Here is an 18,231-nt window from a genome sequence, read left to right as displayed (position 1 = left end):
TTACTATGAAAATTGTGTAATTTCTTAGTTTATATATAGGCATGATGTATTATATGTGATAGGATAATAGTTATAATTAGAATTTTATTAGGATTTGATCATAATTAGAATATTTAATCAATAATAGTTCTGATAATAGTTCTGATAATCTGTTAATCTAAATTGTTATTATAATAATATGTACGGATAATTTAATTAATTTAAGATAGTTCATGCAATGCACGTAACTATTATAGAATATTTTCTCAAACATGAGTTATGAATATTTTCTGTTATGAAGCAACAGTGCATTAGATTATTTAAATAAAGTAAATAAAGTCTGCTTTATTTAAATAATTTTAAAATGTTATGATAAGATAAAGTCTGCCAATTAAATGTTATGATAAGATAAAGTCTGCCAATTAAAATGCACTGTTATTTTTAATCTATTAGATTATTTAAATAATTTTAAAGTGTTATGATAAGATAAAGTCTGCCAATTAAATTAAATTTAAAAATTAGAAATTGATTATAGATAGGGTAGTTCAAACTTTATAGGGGTATATTTGTCTAAAAAAGATTTTTCCTAACTCGTGCTTTTAAAGGGAGTATGATAATTAATATCTTTCATTTAGATTTTCAAATATTGTCACTTTTCTTGCTATTTTTAGGAGGGAATTTGTTGCTCTGGTTAATTTTCACCCGAGACTCGGCCCATATATTTAGTTCCAAATCCGGGCCGAAAGGCGTCTAGGCTGTTAACATCCATTACGGGCCCATTTCCATCCCCAAAACCCTTTTTGTCTCGATCCCCCGATCCCCTGCTCGCAAAACCCTGCTCCTCCTTTCTCCCTCGCCGGCGGTTCTCAAACTTCGCCTCCACCGGCGCCAAACTCACCGCTCCCTTCGCCGGCAACGTCGTCCTTAGCCTCCTCAAATACTCAGCAACTTGCTCCTCGATAGTAGCGATTGAAGGTTCAGTTATTAGGAAGAGCATAGACAAGGAAAGGTGCGCATCTCGATTTGCTTTTTTGCCCCTCTTGTGTTATTTTCTTACCAAAGTTCAATTTTTTTTTTTAATTTGGGGAAAGTTAGGAACATAGTTTTAGTGGCGAAATAACGTCAATTTAAAAACTTTGGGGCATTATGTTGTCAAAAATAAAACTTCAGGGTATCAGAGTTAAAATAGAATGAAATATTGGTTGTATTCAAGTCAAACAAGCCTCTTCTTTTTTTTAAAGATTGGAACTTTCCCTTAACTTCCCTTCACCCCCTACGAATCCAAGCAGGCCCTTAAGGAATTCTGTTAGAGGAAATTTTTTGTTTATAACCCTGCTCTCTGTCATTTTCATAGTAACTCTTTGTTTGCTTAGTCGTGATTCGTGATATCTTGGTTCTATGCTTCATTCCTCTCTCATTGATAAAAAATGAAATACTGCAGTTAGCTATCCTCTTAAATTATGCCAAATTTTCTATTAAAATTCAGTTTTTTCCTCTAAATATTATTAATATTTGAGTTGCAACATGCATACAATGGCATACATTTTACCTTGCGATATAGACATTTAGAAGATAGATAAAATGTTTAAGATAGCTCCGTTTTCTTTGCTATCATCTTTTCCCTCTGTTTGTCATACTAGAACCCCAAAGTGTGCTTTATTTATATATTGTACACCTTCAGGTCTTCATATTTCTAAATTAGACTCCCAAATCTCCTAAGCGATTCAAGAAACACCCCTGGGTCAGATTTAGCTTTTGACTGTAGTTACTCAAATTTTTATTGTTACCATCAGTGTAAATTTTTCTTTGGAAGAAAAGAGAGAAATTGGACCTTGGGAAAATGAAAAAAAGGAGAGATAGATTGGGAAAGATGAGGGACATGAGAGCAATTGGGATGAGCAAGAGAGATAGAGCTGGGGAAAAACCTAACTAATAAGGGTGTTAATGTAATTTAACCAAGATGGTTATGAGTTAACCATACTATGGTAGGACAAAATCCGTCAGGGGTATTTTTTTTTAAAGCAACTTATTTGGCGGGTCTAATTTGGAAGTATGAAGATTTGACAGTCTGATATACAATTAAAGAAGATTTGGGGGTCTAAATATGACAGAAACCTTTACTTTTGTTATAGCATGTGCATGAAGTGTCATTGAGAATAGGTATCTTGTAAAAGAGTTGGGAGGAGAATTCATCTTAGGCACACGAAAAAATCGGCGGTGCATGTTTTTATTTTATTATTATCGTTCCTTCCCTTTTCCTCCTTTTGATTTGATAGAGAGGAAGAGGTTTGGAGAAATGGAGGTGCTATTGAGAAACTTACAACACCAATTTAGTCTTATTCAAATAATAGGAAAACTCAACCCCCAACCCCACCCCAAAAAAAATGGGGAAAAACAACTTTTTAGACTTAGTGGAGCACAAAAAGATTAATTTCATATCTTGCTTAATAAAGACATATGCACCTTCTCCACCTTCACCCTAAAATGGAAAAAAGATAAGAAAACTCATGCATTCTTCTGCTTTCCTCATCAGATATAAATATAAATAAAAGCTTTCACGTGTATTTCGCATGCTCAAAGAATCTGTTCTACTAGAAAACGTAAAAAGAAAGCTTATAGTGAGTTATTTTGAAGGTATAGCTCCTTTTTCTTGTGCCTGGCCCTAAACTATGTGCGAACAAAGTCAGTAAATCCTGTAGGGTTTAATAGCCTCTGTTAATTGTTTACCTACTTTCTTTCAGCTTCTGATAGTGCCACTAATGGAGGTTAAGAGAGAGTTCATTGGATCAGGATGCAATCGGATTGTCAACAACGTCTCATGGGGCCCATCTGGGTTGGTTTCCTTTGGTGCTCAGAATGCAGTTGCCATCTTCTGCCCTCAGGTTTTCCTTTTGCAAAGAATGTTGTGTAATTTTTCTTGTTTTAATCTTTTCTTAGTAAACATTTTTTTTTGTTTGATTTTGTGCAGAGAGCTCAAATTCTAACCACTCTTCCAGGCCACAAAGCCATTGTTAACTGTACTCAGTGGCTTCCAACTTGCAAATATGCATTCAGAGGTTGTCCTTTAGAGCTGCTAATTTGTTTCAATTTTGTCAAGAAGTTGGAAAAAGAATATGTTACTGATTCTTTAGTGTTTAATGCACATGTATACTGTTATGGGGATTTCTTTCCTCCAAAATTTGCCTTGTCACTAGTGATATTGCCCCTACAAAAAATTTCAGTATTTTTTAAATAATTTTCACCCTTCTTGTTTAATTTTCCTTTAGTCGTTATAACTAATGTTATTATCCTCTTCTACATGTATGTGACAGCTCAACAGCAAGACAAGCATTATCTACTCTCAGGGAGCGCTGATGGTGTCATCATGGTGTGGGCATTGAATATCAAAGAGGAAAAGGTATCATCTCTTATTAACAAAATTAGCCAATTGTCGTTTGTAATTTTAGGTTACGGAAGATGCCATAGTGGAACATGATCCAGTTTTATGATTTAGCTACCTTGGAGTTTAATGTAATTTTGCTTTTGTTTCCTTTCTTTATCTAGGACACAGTAGATGTGTACTTGTAGGGGAATTTGGAGGATTGGTACTTGATTGCATGGGCTTCCAACTGACTGGTTAGATAGCTTTCTTTTCCTCCAAATGATTCTCCAAGTGGTGAACTGTAGTTATTATTTATTTATTTCGGGCATGTCTTTGGATATGCTTAATCCAATACTGATAAAACAATGCAAGATAGTGCTATGGTAAGATTATTATGGAAATAAATATGTTAATATAGTAGAGAAAATTGAAGATGGCAAGTGTTGAGAGATTTCACTTTATGAGGGCATGTCTTACGCTGATACACTAAGATCTTTACTTCTATGGAGTGTGCTTCACACTCATTACTTCGATGGAGTGTGCTTCACAATTACGAAGATTGTCCCTGATAGAACTGGTTATGAGGCAAGGCTCTATCTCTATGGACACAAATACGAATAAGAATGTTGTGCCCCATGGTATTTTTGAACAATATAACATTTCCATAGGTTTTTCTTTTTGAAATCCTACAATAGATGCTATAGAATTACATATGTGGATAGCATCTTTAAGAAACTAGCTTATTTTAGGAAAATGGGCTGCATAACCATTCAAACTAATAATGGTTATAATTGGAAGCATGTGTTCTATGTATGCGGCCAACTGATATGCCACAGTTCCTTAGACAAGATGAATGGATAGATCGATTTATGGTCTCTTTCTGCTGAAGCTTCAGTTATTCACATGATTGTGCTAATGGTTCATCGAAGAGGCGAAGTTTTGTAGATCGACCTATGTTCTGTGACTGGTTCTATTAGCTCTAGCAATTCCTAAAATGAATTAGAGCACTAGCGATTCAGGTTATAGGCCCATGGTATGGATATCCAGAATTGTTGTTAGGTTGTAATTTTTATGTCTTATTTTCCTTTTCTCACTTTTTTGGTGGTGGTTTTATTTTCTATTCAGAGGACTTCCTTTCAAGATTTTCCATGGGTGCGATCTTAAGAAAGTTTTCTTTTGTTGGTAATTGCAACTGATTTATATATGAGCAAGGGGAATATCTTTTTAGAACCAAAACCTGATCCGAATGAGGAATAGAATATGAGGTTGGCTGGTTGGTAACAACATTTGGACCTGTTAGTTAGTGAACTTCTTAGATTTTTTGGCTATAAAATGGCTAGGTGATGAAGATTGTCGCAAGTCTACTGAATGGAAAATCACTTCAGTTTGTTATAGGTTGCTGGCTAATTGTCCTCGCTTAATTTTTTTTTCCTTTCACTTTTTACTAGCTCCCTCTGAGAAAACCAAAGAAAATAAACTTGATTGAGATTGACGCGTTGTCAACAAAGAGTTAGTTCTCCTGTTCACTCCATTCTCTGTTGACGATGCTCAATCTTAATGCTTGAACTTTTTCTTTATCATTATCAAATTTCATTAATGTGAGGTTTAAGATTTTGAGCTCCTCATCATTTCCTTATATTCAAGCAGCTTGTCTAAATTTTGCAGTTTAGCCATGAAATGCAAGTGCTGGCGACACATAAAAAAGGTGTTACATGTCTTACGGGCTTTATGGTTTCACAATCTGTTGCAATGTTTGCTTCCACTTCATCGGATGGCGTTGTTCATGTATGGGAACTTGTCTTCCCATCTAGTAATGATGGTAAGTTAATCCATGCGATTATTATTTTTTTGATCTGACTATAATTATGTTTTCTGTGACATGAAGCATGTCGGAGCTAAACATGAATAATGTTATAACTTGTGAATTGTAAACTTCCTAGCGGCATTCAGAAATTGGAATTGCAATTGGCACAATATCAAATACTTTTAATTTTTGCCATCTTTTCTTAAGTATCATAGAAATAGTGTAATTTAACTTCATTTTACCGTGGAGTTGTGTGCGCAAGTTTTTTTGAAACATAAAAATTTTATTGTAATTTTTTGCTTCTAGAGGTAGACGAGATTTCCTTTATTTTCAGTTAAAAGTTAAGTGCTGATACTTCAATGTGGGCACGAGGTATTGGATATGGAAATTGTCCAATATCTTGGTACAAGGACATGACCATATATCTATATTTATTTTGAATCTATGTAAATATAACCCCTACATCTATATTTAAGTTTTTGTTCACATATGAAAGGTCCTAAATTTAGTTAATGTTTGACTAAACACTTGCCTCAAGGTGACTAATGGTTCACTCATTTATAAGTTATCGACATTTATCAGTTCTTTTGTATATACATTCTGTCAATTCTATTTATTCTTCTAACTCGTAAGGCATATATCTTTTATGGATATACATCTTTTGAATATCAAATTTGTATTTTGTTTGTTATAGGTAAATGTAGAATTTCATGCTTGGAGTCCTTGCATGTGGGTTCAAAACCTATGGTTGCATTATCGTTAGCAAGATTACCTGGAGATGCTGGGCATTTAGTTCTGGCAACCGGAGGCTTAGATCATAAGGTGCATCTGTACTGTGGCGATTCAACTGGGAAGGTTTGTAAACTGCACTGTGATTCCACACTCAGATTTGATTATCTAATCATAATTTCCTTGATGGCACAAATTATATTGTTTTTGCAGTTTTTTCATGCTTGTGAGCTAAAAGGGCATACTGATTGGATTCGAAGTTTGGACTTCTCTTTACCCATTTGTGTAGATAATGGAGAGAAAAGACTTTTCCTTGTAAGCTCATCTCAGGACAAAAGCATCCGCATATGGAAGATGTCCTTGCATGTTTCTACTGACAACTCAGATGTCTCATACATGAAAGAAGATATCCTGGCATCTTATATTGAAGGCCCAGTACTTCGGGCTGGCTCTAGCTCTTACCAGGTGTCTCTAGAATCTCTTCTTGTTGGACACGAAGACTGGGTATATTCTGTGGAATGGCAACCTCCTCCTCATTCATTAGATGATGAGTATCAGCAGCCTATGAGCATCTTATCTGCATCGATGGACAAGACTATGATGATCTGGAGACCGGAGAGAACTACTGGAATCTGGGTTAACATGGTGACAGTTGGTGAACTAAGTCATACTGCATTGGGTTTTTATGGTGGTCATTGGGCCCCAGATGGCAAGTCGATTCTTGCTCATGGATATGGAGGGTCTTTTCATCTGTGGAGAAATACTGGAGTGGATTATGAAAATTGGCAGCCACAGAAAGTCCCATGTGGTCATTTTGCTTCTGTATCTGATATTGCTTGGTCCAAATCTGGTGAATATTTATTATCTGTTAGTCATGATCAGGTTAGTATTTCATTCATGTTATGTGCATCTACGATTTACTTCTTCAGTGTTCACGATAAAGGTTGCCTCATTGTTAGATTTTCCAAGTGATTTTGGAAAGCTGTAAAGCCAATCTTATGTTAGTCTCGTGGAAAGGATTCAGAAGAATGAGAATGTTGAGATGCATGACTGAATCTGGTGAGAGATAGGGACAAGAGTAAGTGCATCCGTAAAATGTTTTAGACTGTTCCTATTTAATGACACAGACTATAACCAATTGAGATGGGTTTGGACATGTGTAATGAAGATCAATTAGCACATCCTCAAGAGAGGTTAGATGATCGTATTGAATGGAGCAACAAGCACTAAATGTAGGCCTATATGTGAATGTTGGCACTTTAAAAGAATATGATAGCTGTTGTTAATCTGATCAAGAAAATGGCCCTTAATAGTTAAATGTAAGAAGTAAAAACAGGTTCATATAGTGGCCATTAAACATCTGGGATGATTGCTTTGTTGTTGTAGGCATACATGTTTGCGTGTCAAAGTAATGTTTTCCTTTTAACATGTAGGACCACCATATATTCTACTCTTTGTGACTTGACATTTTTTTTCCTTTCAATTTGTCCTAAACTGTCAGTTTACAATCTAGTAGAATTATTTAGTACAGACATGTTATGCGCATGTGAAATTTTCTGTATCTGAACTGCATCTTTGTTAAACCTTCTACCTGCCTCGGTTTAGGATAAGACTGCTTTATCAGGTGATTCATTAACAATTTGATAATACCTTTGAGACAATATAACATAACAAGGGTCAGTTTTTCTTGAAAAATATTTCTATCAATCGAGTTATCTTTTGTTGCATATAGCTAGGTATATTGCAGCTATTCAAATCAAATTTTGAACTTTGTTTTGGTAAGCCAGAGTGCACACAGTAATCATAATTAATATATCTTATGCTGTGATGAATTGGTCAAATGTTTTATTACCTTGTTAGCTAATGTTCTGCATTTGTTCTTTGGATGGTCATGCTACGGCCAGGTTGGTCCTTAATGTCTAAAAGGTCAATTTGTCTAAATCAAAGCTCTGTGATTATCATCATTTGCAGACTTCTCGTATTTTTGCACCATGGAAAAATGAAGCATGCCCTGAGGATGAAACTTCTTGGCATGAAATTGCTCGTCCACAAGTTCATGGGCATGATATTAATTGTGTTACCGTGATATATGGGAGTGGAAACCACAGGTTTGTTAGTGGAGCTGATGAAAAAGTTGCTAGAGTATTCGAAGCTCCTTCATCATTCTTGAAGACACTCAAGCATGCTGTTGTCCAGAAATTAGGCTACAGCGAGGATATTCAAGAAGATGTCCTGATCCTGGGTGCAAATATGTCTGCGCTCGGTCTTTCTCAGAAACCCATATATGTCCATGGTAGTTTTCTCTCTCCCTCCCTTTCTCTCCCTCCCCTTTGCAGTAAACAACTAAATTAAGACTGCTCCCGTTGAGTGCAATGAGGCTTTTTGCTGAACTAAATAGATTGCTGTGAATTAATATGTTGAAACTCCTCTTAATAGTGAAGATTGAAATAGCAATATTTGTTATGATGGTTGTACATTCATTTAGTCAAAGTTACTTCTCTGGAGTAGTTGTAAGGTCTGCTGTTGTTGCTGTTGATAGATAGTGGGTTCTTCTACATATCTTTCCTTGTCTGTCCAAATGTAGTAAATCTCAAGGTCACACAACCAGTTTTGCTTAATATAGTACTGGTGTTCTGGTTGCTTTAGTGTTTCTTAAGCCTGATCACCTGAAGCATCGCCCTTAGTCTGCTTACTCTGCTGGTCTTGAGTTGTCTATTCACATGCTTATCTTGTGAATACTCATTTTGTTCATCCATATAGGAAATGAAAGCCAGGTCAGTGGAGTAGCAGCATGGAAATAACACGATAATAAATGGTAGGGTTACTAGGTTTGATTATTGGGCTTGACTAGGAGACAGCCAACATGACCAGGTCAAAATTACACTGGGTTTTTGAAGCTCATGAAAAGCACAAGTTTTTGATGTCCTGAACCCTGCCAGTTCTCTTGTTTGACAGGCCTGTTCATAATCTATCCTCATTTGCACGTATATTCTGCATATATTTTTAGGAAAAACTAAATGAAAATATCGATGCTTTGCAATTTTCTAGCATCATTCCATTCATTTATTTCTTACGGAGTTTTTTAAGTCTATAGTATTAAATGTACTTATATATGCAAGGAATATATAAAATTAACATATGTTTACTTCAAAATTTCACTGGGGATAGCATCCTGAAAAGGAGAAACTTCAAGTTATGTATAAGGCTAAAAAATTGAAGATATTTATTGTAGAAAAGCTCCGTATGATTTCTTTTTGGGTGCAATTTGTCCATGAGCGTTGGGTATCAATTCCTCAGAAAATAAGCGGTATGGTCTGGAGATAACTCTTCAAAGCATTCACTTTTTGTTTGCAGGTTTGTCTATAATATTCTATCTGCTGAATACATATGTTGGGTAGTTCTTCATCCTGCTGTTCTTTTTTTTGGGGTACTTTAGTCTATAAGAGTTTATTTAGGTGTTTGTAATATGTATTTCAGTGACAACTTGGTTTTCTTGCTCTTCACCTTGGAACATCCGGTGTTTCGACATTTCTGCCAGCCTGTATATTTTTATGTGCAGAGTGGATAGACTTGTCAACGGACTGCTTAATCTTGTGACCTTACGGGCCTGGGCAATTGTTTTTAAGGGACTTCACCTACGAATACTAGAATTGAAGGAGCCCAGCCAAAGATTGACTCATACTTTCTTCAAAAACGTAGTACTTTTAGCCTGCCACTGATTTATATAGTTCCAGTATAAGTGAAAACAACAAGTTTAGGATGTTAAATGTGAACGTTGTTTGTGGCCTTTGGCAGGATGACAGCTATCTTTAGCTTGAGCTGTTGTAGGGCTCAGCTCAAGCCGTCTATCACCCTTTCAGATCTAAATATTGTCATCGTGCTAGTCTGTTTATGAACATCTGCACTGATAAAAACTATGGTTACACTCTGTCCTATGGTCCTAAAATTTCTCTTTGGATAATTTTGTAATGAATTCTTTTCGTACACGTGCAGCTGAAGCTGCAACCAGGCCCGATGATAATGCCCTGGACTCTATGGAAACAATTCCAGATGCAGTGCCCACAGTTTTGACACAGCCTCCTGTTGAGGAACAGTTGGCATGGCACACACTGTGGCCTGAATCACACAAGCTTTATGGTCACGGGAATGAGCTATTTTCTGTCTGTTGTGACCATGCAGGCAAGCTTGTAGCCTCTTCATGCAAGGTAGAATTTGTTTTCATTTGTTCACTTTTGTGTAGTATTAAGTTCTTGTTCCCTTTGTACCATGCATGTGCATAATCGATTAGTTATCTTGATGATTTGTCCGTATACCTATCAAGTTTTTAGTATTAAATGTAAAGGATTAAGAAGTGCTACGGATCTGCTGTTTGCTCTCTGTGTGATTTCATGCTTGTGGATGAGTTAACCTGTGGCAGTTCTATTGTTAATGAGGGATGCGCATATATATAGCATTGTTTATTCTGTTAATGTGCTTTCTTCCTGTTTTAATTTGACATACAAACCTTGCGTTCATTAATAAATAAAATAAAAATGGTTAAAGGATAAGTTCTTTTGTAGTGCTTCCTAATCATTGGGTAATTATAATGTTGAAGGGTAAATTTTCTAGAACGTCGTTTTGGATAATAACACAGAAGGATATAGGAAAAAACAAAGAGCGAAGCATGAGGTAGTGAAAAAAGATATGTTGGTGGCTAATTTAACAAAGGAGGCAGTGTGAATGGTTTTTAATGGAGAAGAAAATTTCATGTAGCCGAGTTAAACAGTATCAATAAAGGCTTGTCTGTTGTTTCGCTTTAGGTCCTCTACTTTCTTAGATGACTCCATAAATTACATGCGTGATATCGTCAGGTTTATCGTTTGTGAGTGATCCATTCAATGATGAGAACAATATGATTGCAGTTGTGAATTGTCTAAAACTCTTTATTTGACTTTCATGAATTCTATTTAACAGGCACAATCAACCTCAGTTGCAGAAATTTGGCTATGGCAAGTTGGATCATGGAAAGCAGTTGGTTGTTTGCAATGCCATAGTTTGACAGTGACACAATTAGAATTTTCCCGTGATGATTCATTCCTGCTTGGCTGTCTCAAAGAGATTCGTCAATTCTCACTGTTTTCAATACTAAAATCTGGTAACCTTCACAGTACTAATTCCATACTTTAATAGCTTCAATGGCGGCCGCTGTTCTTGCAGCACCACATAATTTAATAATTTTTGAATTACTTGACTATCACCGTGTTGAAACCTTTTGAAATGAATGTTTTCAAGCATGTTGATAGAAATTTCGATTTATGAACAATTAAATGTCTGCACATGTGCAATGTAGGCACATATGAGATTGTGTGTGTGTTTGTCGTGAAGCACATTACAACCTACTCCAATTGCTAACATGCTTGGTTATTTTAGTTTAGTGAAAAAAATGATTTGTAGTTTTATGTGAAAGATACCATAATTCATCGTAGGTTTATGAAACTCACCTTTATTTATTAGCGGTTATCAAGAATTTAACTTTAAAGATATAACAAAGTGGCTATAGCAATTGAACATGGACTCTAATTTTATTTTATTTAACGTATCATTTACATGATAATGTGATGTATGATCTCTGTCCATACTGACCTTAATTGTTCTCCGTATAACATCAGGAGATGAAGTAAGCTATCAGTTGATTGCAAAGCATGAGGCACACAAGAGAATAATATGGGCATGCTCATGGAACCCCTTTGCTCATCAATTTGCTACTGGTTCCCGGGACAAAACTGTCAAATTGTGGACTGTTGAAGGAACTTCTACCATCAAGCAGCTTGCTACCTTGCCTACTTTTAAAGATAGTATCACTGCACTATCCTGGGCTGGGCTTGACCGATCTCTCAACACTGGAATTCTGGCTGTTGGCATGGACAGTGGACTTGTAGAGCTTTGGCGACTCTCAGGTGGAATTGCTAATGAAGGGTTTGATGCTGTGATTGCTGTGAAGTTTGATCCTTTATTGTGCCATGTTTCGACTGTGAATCGATTGGCTTGGAGGAATCATGATGATTCTGATGAATCAAGGAGCTTAGAGCTTGCATCTTGTGGGGCTGATCATTGTGTTAGGGTGTTCAAAGTGCCGTATTGATTTTATTGAAACAATTTCATTTTATGTGATTGAACTTGGAATGAAATTTATGGAAAATTTTTGTGATGCATGTCTTGTAATTTAGTTTTATTTATTGGTTTTGTGAGTATCTGTAATATTGTTCTTTGTTAGTTTGTGGAAGAAGATAATTTTTTTTTGTTTTTTTTTGTATTGTGGAAATGTTTTACTTGGTAGCCATTGTCATTATCTAAAAGAAATTTGTTTTTTATTAATTTTATTTTTGACAAAAAAATCCATTTCGTAAGGTAATATAGTCTGATATTAAAAGCAGGATTTAAAAAAGGTACAGCTTAGTTTGTGGATATATATAAGAAACACTTTTCCTCCTTAAAAACCACCTTTAAAATAGGATCATCCCATAGAAACCATTTTTAATTGTTAACGTGAAATTACCTTAAGTAGCTTTTTCGTTATAATTATGAATTCACACTCATTTTTTAAGTTAAGATTTTTTTATTACTTTGCTATAATAATTAATTGTTAAATATCAAGTATATTAGAGATTGTTAAATATCAAGTATATTAGAGTGATGATAGTGGGGAACTATAAGAAATACTCTAATATTAACTCCACGTTCGAATTAATGTCCAGGTTATTGCTAACTATACTAAGCTGTATCGCAATTTAAATAAGTAGGATCCCACCATTTTGTATTTTACACAATTGTGTTATAGTATGGGTCGTACGGAATTTTAAGCATGGTTAGCATTAGTCATCCAATAAACTTTCTTTTTTATGAGGTAGAAAAAGTATATAAAACGTTAAAAACATTCAATAGTTAGCTAGTAATAAAGTACACCTTTTAAAACATCCCAAAGGTTAAATTGTTTTTCATATAAGAGGCTACAACTTTTGGAATAAAGTTGTAGTCTCATGGATCTTAAAGGTGACATCCAAATAAAATACGTTTTTCAAAAGTTTTGAACTGGCCTCATAAACAGACATCAAGCGTCTAATCTAATAAACAAAGGTCTAAACAAGCAACTTATGTTCCTTAAAAAGAAAAGGCAATTTCTGTTACCTTTAAAAATTCAATCATTCATAAAATAACTCGAATTTTCACCATAAAGTACAAAAATCCAAATACGATATCTTTTCCATTAAGATTACAAGCATTCACATAGTAGCTCAGTTCTCCAAATATCAATCACAGCGAACAATCTAAGATATTAAGTACAAATGAAATAAGAAGCAATCAAAAAACAAAGAATAGAGAATAGAACGCCTCAATTTCAACATCGACCAACATTTTTCTCATCTACTGCCACTACTGGAACGGTAGCTGGCTCCCCATCATCATCAAGATGAAGCTGAGCATACTCATTCACCATCCCCGTCCTCTGCTTCGAAATTATCTCCTTCTTCTCCTCCTCAGCCTTCTCCACCTTCTCCTTCGTCATGGACCCTACATCCCCCGCGGCCTTTGCAAATCTTGTAAATGCCGAAGAAACCCAAGAAGCCCCAGACGAAACATAGGGATTGGTCATAATCGCAGAGCTCGCACTGCTCGCCTTTTGCTCAGCAGCAGCAAAAGCTGATCGAGTGATTTGTGATACTTGGAATTTTTCGTCAACCTCTTTGATTTTTTCATTTACGACGGTTGTGCCTATGGTGATTTTCTCGCTTAGTCCTATGCGGCGGTCCAGGTTGGCCACGGTGGCAGCGGCGTTGGATGTGAGGTTGTGATGTTCGTCGAAGGATTTGGCACGCATAAGAGCGTCCTTTCCGAGGACGAAGCCCTTGGCAAGCATGCTGCTCATCATGTCCTCGGCTTTCTTGACAGCAGAGTCAGAAGCGGAGGGCTGGTACAAAAATAGTAAGCATCAGAGTACAATTATACACACCATGGAGTTTCTTAAAAGGAGGGGGAAAAAGTACACTTGTAGAATTTGATAGGTTGAGCAGAGCATAAAGCTCAGTTTGATGTAAGCATCATACTAGGTTATAGCAAAGTGCTGCTCGCGGTGAAATAAATGGAAACTGAAAAGATTAACATAAGTACTAAGAAATAAATGGAAACTGAAAAGATTAACATAAGTACTAAGAAATAAATGGAAACTGAAAAGATTAACATAAGTACTAAGAAATAAATGGAAACTGAAAAGATTAACATAAGTACTAAGAAATAAATGGAAACTGAAAAGATTAACATAAGTACTAAGAAATAAATGGAAACTGAAAAGATTAACATAAGTACTAAGAAATAAATGGAAACTGAAAAGATTAACATAAGTACTAAGAAATAAATGGAAACTGAAAAGATTAACATAAGTACTAAGAAATAAATGGAAACTGAAAAGATTAAAATAAATGGAAACTGAAAAGATTAACATAAGTACTAAGAAATAAATGGAAACTGAAAAGATTAACATAAGTACTAAGAAATAAATGGAAACTGAAAAGATTAACATAAGTACTAAGAAATAAATGGAAACTGAAAAGATTAACATAAGTACTAAGAAATAAATGGAAACTGAAAAGATTAACATAAGTACTAAGAAATAAATGGAAACTGAAAAGATTAACATAAGTACTTTATTGCAGAATTGTTTCCTCGTTAATTTCTATTTGCAAATATTGTTTGAACGATGAAAAGTGAAAGATGGAAAATTGATGTGGTAAAGGATGATGTTTACTTTCTGTGTCCTGCTTTGTTGACTTGAAAAGCGGACAGAGAAATGAGCAGTCGAAAGTGAAATGTAAGAATAGAAAACAAAACATTAATTTCTCCCTATTCTTCATCCACTTTTCTCAAAACTTTGTAGATAGTGAATTCGGTTAAAAGCTAATGTGACAGCATCCAGTCCAATTACTTTCCACATTTTTCCAATTACCAAACTGGAAAAACATAGAAACTGAAGTCACTTTCCAATTTAAGGTCCGTCCACCTTCCCTTTATTTTTCAGTCACCAAACTCCTCCTTAAGGGAAAAAGGAAGAATCTTGATTATGCATCTGATTTACTGAATAGATCGTAAAGCTCAGCGCGATGTTTGATAAACGTAGTTTAAGCATGATAGGGTTTCAGATTCCACCAAACAGAATAATTTTAATTTACTATACAAAAGCAACTTTTCTAAGCATTCAAACATAACTTCAATTGACAAATTCCTGTGAGAAAAAGCAAGATTTTTCAGCATATGTTATGACGTTATTGCTATATACCAAGATGATTTAACAAAGATGATAGATATTTTCTTTAGAATTTAATTAAAGTTAAATAATCTCATTTTTGGATACAAACTTGTACGTTGTGTCCATATAGCCAACACATGCTTGAAGTGAGAAATATTTGAACTTGTCATTTCAAATAATTTAGACCTGTTTGCCACTTACTCTACTTTTCTGTCAGCTTTTTGAGCACAATGTGGCCTTTCAAATTATTGCTTGAATCAATTTCTAACCTCTTTTTATTATTCTAGGAATATTGATTAGTCTCGATCAAATCCATTAGGAGATATAAAGCGAGAAGGAAATACAATAAAAAGAGACTTGAACATGATCTAAGGGAATCCAATTGATGTAGATTTTATTGGATCACAATTCACAATTTGTTTCGACTAACTTATTTAGTTTAGCTATTCGCTGGTTTTAATTGGATCTTTTAGGATTGAGATTCGTTTAATTTGTTACGCAACTTTGATTAGCTTTTTTTGTTAATGACTTGAAATTAATTTAAATGTGATTTAGCTAGTTATATTCTGTTACTTCATTGGATTGTTATGATTAGATTTAGATAACTTTTTCATTTATTTGACCAACGAAACTTATAGATGCGGCTCTTAAGAATTGAAGTTAACTATTCATAGAATTTCAATGGTTTGAATTATTCGTTTGAAAAGGTTGAGCCCTTATTAATCATAATTCCTTGTTTCTTCTCCTTTAGCTTTCATCAGCTTGGGCTGAAACGGCAGTCTGGTGTCTCGAGGTGAGTAGAGGTCATGCGTGGGGTTAGGTGAGCTTCACTTAAAAAGAATAATAAATGAATCACCACAAATAATGGGAGGTCCAATGTGAACAAATTTGTGTTCGTTAGTCTTCACATTTTAAATAAAAACCAGGTTTCATTTAAGAAGTGGCTAACATATTGCTGCTGGGATCCGTCAGCAATTGGTATTAACCAATGATATTGACATATATTCATTCAAGTATTTTATATCATGATAATGATCTTTACCTCAGTACTGCAAGCTCCTGGTGGAAGCTGGTAATTCTCTTCTATCATCACAACCACAGGCAGATCAACTATAGTTGCCCCCTTTGTATACATCCATCTAATATGAGGAACCGAAAAACTTCCATGACATGTAAACAAAATGATTCTGAACCAAAAGATAAAAGCATAAAGCAAGGCTTTTTCTACGTTAGAAAAACTAGCTTTATGCTTTTATCTTTTGGCTCAGTATCATTTTTGTTTACAAGTAAGAAAACTTAAGCTTACCGTGAGTAGTGCTGCTGTCTCAGCTCCCTGTAAATCCTTAAAGGTGACATACGCAACCTGAGAATTTTCAGATTCACTACAGGAAGTGAAATGTAAGATTCGTAAGAATTGTTTCCAATTGATCAGTAACACTGAAGAATATGATTAAAAAACTAACCTTTGCATTTCCACGTAAACTATCTCGCCTGAAAATGAGAAGAATTCCCTAATATCCTGCTTAGATGCAGACAGGGAAACATTGCTAACTTTTACTGTTTTTACCTGCAACAGTAAATATAATTTATTGGGATAGCCTTGTATCAACAATTAGAGATTGAGAAGTGAGAACCAAGAATTTTGTCAGTATTGGAGAAAGACAGAGAAGAGATATAAGACTATAAATTATCAACTGAAGCTCGTGTAGTATACATCTATAATTAGCAGAGACTAACATGACTATACACAGTGGTCCAAGTGTCTTTCAGCAACAAAAATTTACTCCCGATTCATATGCTACTGCTGACAATGATGATTGCAGGAACAGAGAAAACACTGATATGGAGGAAGAGTGATGCTTATTTATGGCTCATCAGCCTAGAATTTTTTGATTTTATCCATTCAGACAGAAGTTGCCTTGGCTATCAATTTTGGGATATTTTGTTTTTAGGCTGGGTATTCGTAGCTAGGAACAACCATAACCATTGTTTTCATTTATGTACTTTTCGTTAGACTCTGAGACATTGTCTTCGTGGCTTCAAATGTTCTATTGGACTCTAATTGATGAAATGTGGGGGTTTATACTCACCATTATTCTTAAAAAAAGACATTTTGACAACCAAACCTAGAAATTGAACCTTATTTCAATATTATCCAATCACATTCCAAGCACATTCCCAATTTTGTCGATTTAAAAAACGATTGATCACTTCCAGCTCACAATTAAACAGAGAGTACAGCGAAAACCCCCCAAAATAAAGAGCATAAATTCCAATGCGCATTGCCGTAAGATCACGGGATCTAACTACGACATCAACAATCTCCAATCACCAAATCAAACACAGATCTAATTCTAAAAACAAACATGAGATCAAATAAACCTAGAAATTGTGATGCCAAACCCCAGATCTAGACATCTAAAATGCAAAAGATCTCTAGATTGAGCTCAAACTCACCGACATCTGGATGAATCCTGTGCGGATCTGGGAGGAATCGAGAGGCCGATCGATCGAGCGCGGGGAATTCTTGGATTAGGGTTAGTGTTAAAGGGGGTGACTTTTTTATAGTAAATAATAATATACGAGTTGAGAAAATCAAGGATTGGGTTATTTTTAGGGGAAGTGTCGTTATCTTTGTCAACGAATGCCACGTGGGATGAAGTGTTTTCAGCGGGAAGTGCGGTTTTGAAGTGAGAACTTTATTTAGGAAAACTCCTCAGTGACCCCAAAATACGGGACCCCTGAGGGGACATGTGATGTGTCAGCCCCTGGGGCTTGATGCACTGTTCATGAACAGTGGATCAAGCCCCCAGGGACTGACACATCACCTGTCCTCTATTTTGGGGTCCCGCGGCCGATTTACTGTTCATGAACAGTAAATCGGCCCCCCAGGGGCTGACACCTCACCTGTCCCCTCAGGGATCCCCTATTTTGGGTCCCTGTAACACTACTCATTTATTTATGGATAGGGGCTGTTTGGTTGTTTTTTTGAAACTTTGAGGATTTCTAACACAAATTGGAATGCGTGATTCATGCCACCACTTTTAAAATGATCCTTTTTTTAATTTAGTTTAGCTTTTC

General features: G+C 35.4%; 2 protein-coding genes across 3 annotated transcripts; one reads left to right on the top strand and one right to left on the bottom strand.

Moving 5' to 3' along the window:
- Window positions 757–12,084, top strand: LOC109844628 (elongator complex protein 2). Of its 2 annotated transcripts, XM_020413739.1 has the most exons (11): window positions 757–988; window positions 2,721–2,861; window positions 2,948–3,035; window positions 3,291–3,376; window positions 5,006–5,159; window positions 5,839–5,999; window positions 6,087–6,755; window positions 7,845–8,166; window positions 9,867–10,078; window positions 10,827–11,007; window positions 11,522–12,084. In XM_020413739.1, the coding sequence occupies exons 2-11, from the start codon at window positions 2,739–2,741 to the stop codon at window positions 11,992–11,994; spliced, it is 2,469 nt and encodes an 822-aa protein (XP_020269328.1). In that variant the 5' UTR covers window positions 757–988; window positions 2,721–2,738; the 3' UTR covers window positions 11,995–12,084. The 2 variants fall into 2 exon arrangements, with proteins under 2 accessions (XP_020269328.1, XP_020269329.1); XM_020413740.1 differs by lacking the exons at window positions 757–988; window positions 2,721–2,861; window positions 2,948–3,035 and adding an exon at window positions 3,523–3,594.
- LOC109845127 (binding partner of ACD11 1-like) lies at window positions 13,056–17,786 on the bottom strand. Its single transcript, XM_020414338.1, has 5 exons — window positions 17,608–17,786; window positions 16,614–16,717; window positions 16,457–16,532; window positions 16,193–16,273; window positions 13,056–13,818 (listed from the first exon to the last, which is right to left on the bottom strand). Exons 1-5 carry the CDS (start codon window positions 17,611–17,613, stop codon window positions 13,249–13,251), a joined length of 837 nt encoding a protein of 278 aa, XP_020269927.1. The 5' UTR covers window positions 17,614–17,786; the 3' UTR covers window positions 13,056–13,248.

This window comes from Asparagus officinalis, chromosome 6 (genome assembly GCF_001876935.1).
Source record: "Asparagus officinalis chromosome 6, Aspof.V1, whole genome shotgun sequence".
NCBI classification, from domain to species: Eukaryota; Viridiplantae; Streptophyta; class Magnoliopsida; order Asparagales; family Asparagaceae; genus Asparagus; species Asparagus officinalis.
Note: the sequence above shows the minus strand (reverse complement) of the source record. Positions and strands in the feature narration are given on the sequence as shown.

Excerpts from the sequence above, each read along its gene's own strand:
- LOC109844628 (XM_020413739.1), top strand. The coding sequence starts at position 2,739 with ATGGAGGTTAAGAGAGAGTTCATTGGATCAGGATGCAATCGGATTGTC. Across the intron at positions 2,862-2,947 it reads TTGCCATCTTCTGCCCTCAG|AGAGCTCAAATTCTAACCAC; the intron begins GTTTTCCTTTTG and ends GATTTTGTGCAG. Across the intron at positions 10,079-10,826 it reads TTGTAGCCTCTTCATGCAAG|GCACAATCAACCTCAGTTGC; the intron begins GTAGAATTTGTT and ends TCTATTTAACAG.
- LOC109845127 (XM_020414338.1), bottom strand. Across the intron at positions 16,533-16,613 it reads GTTTACGTGGAAATGCAAAG|TGAATCTGAAAATTCTCAGG; the intron begins GTTAGTTTTTTA and ends CACTTCCTGTAG. Across the intron at positions 13,819-16,192 it reads CAGGAGCTTGCAGTACTGAG|CCCTCCGCTTCTGACTCTGC; the intron begins GTAAAGATCATT and ends TTTTTGTACCAG.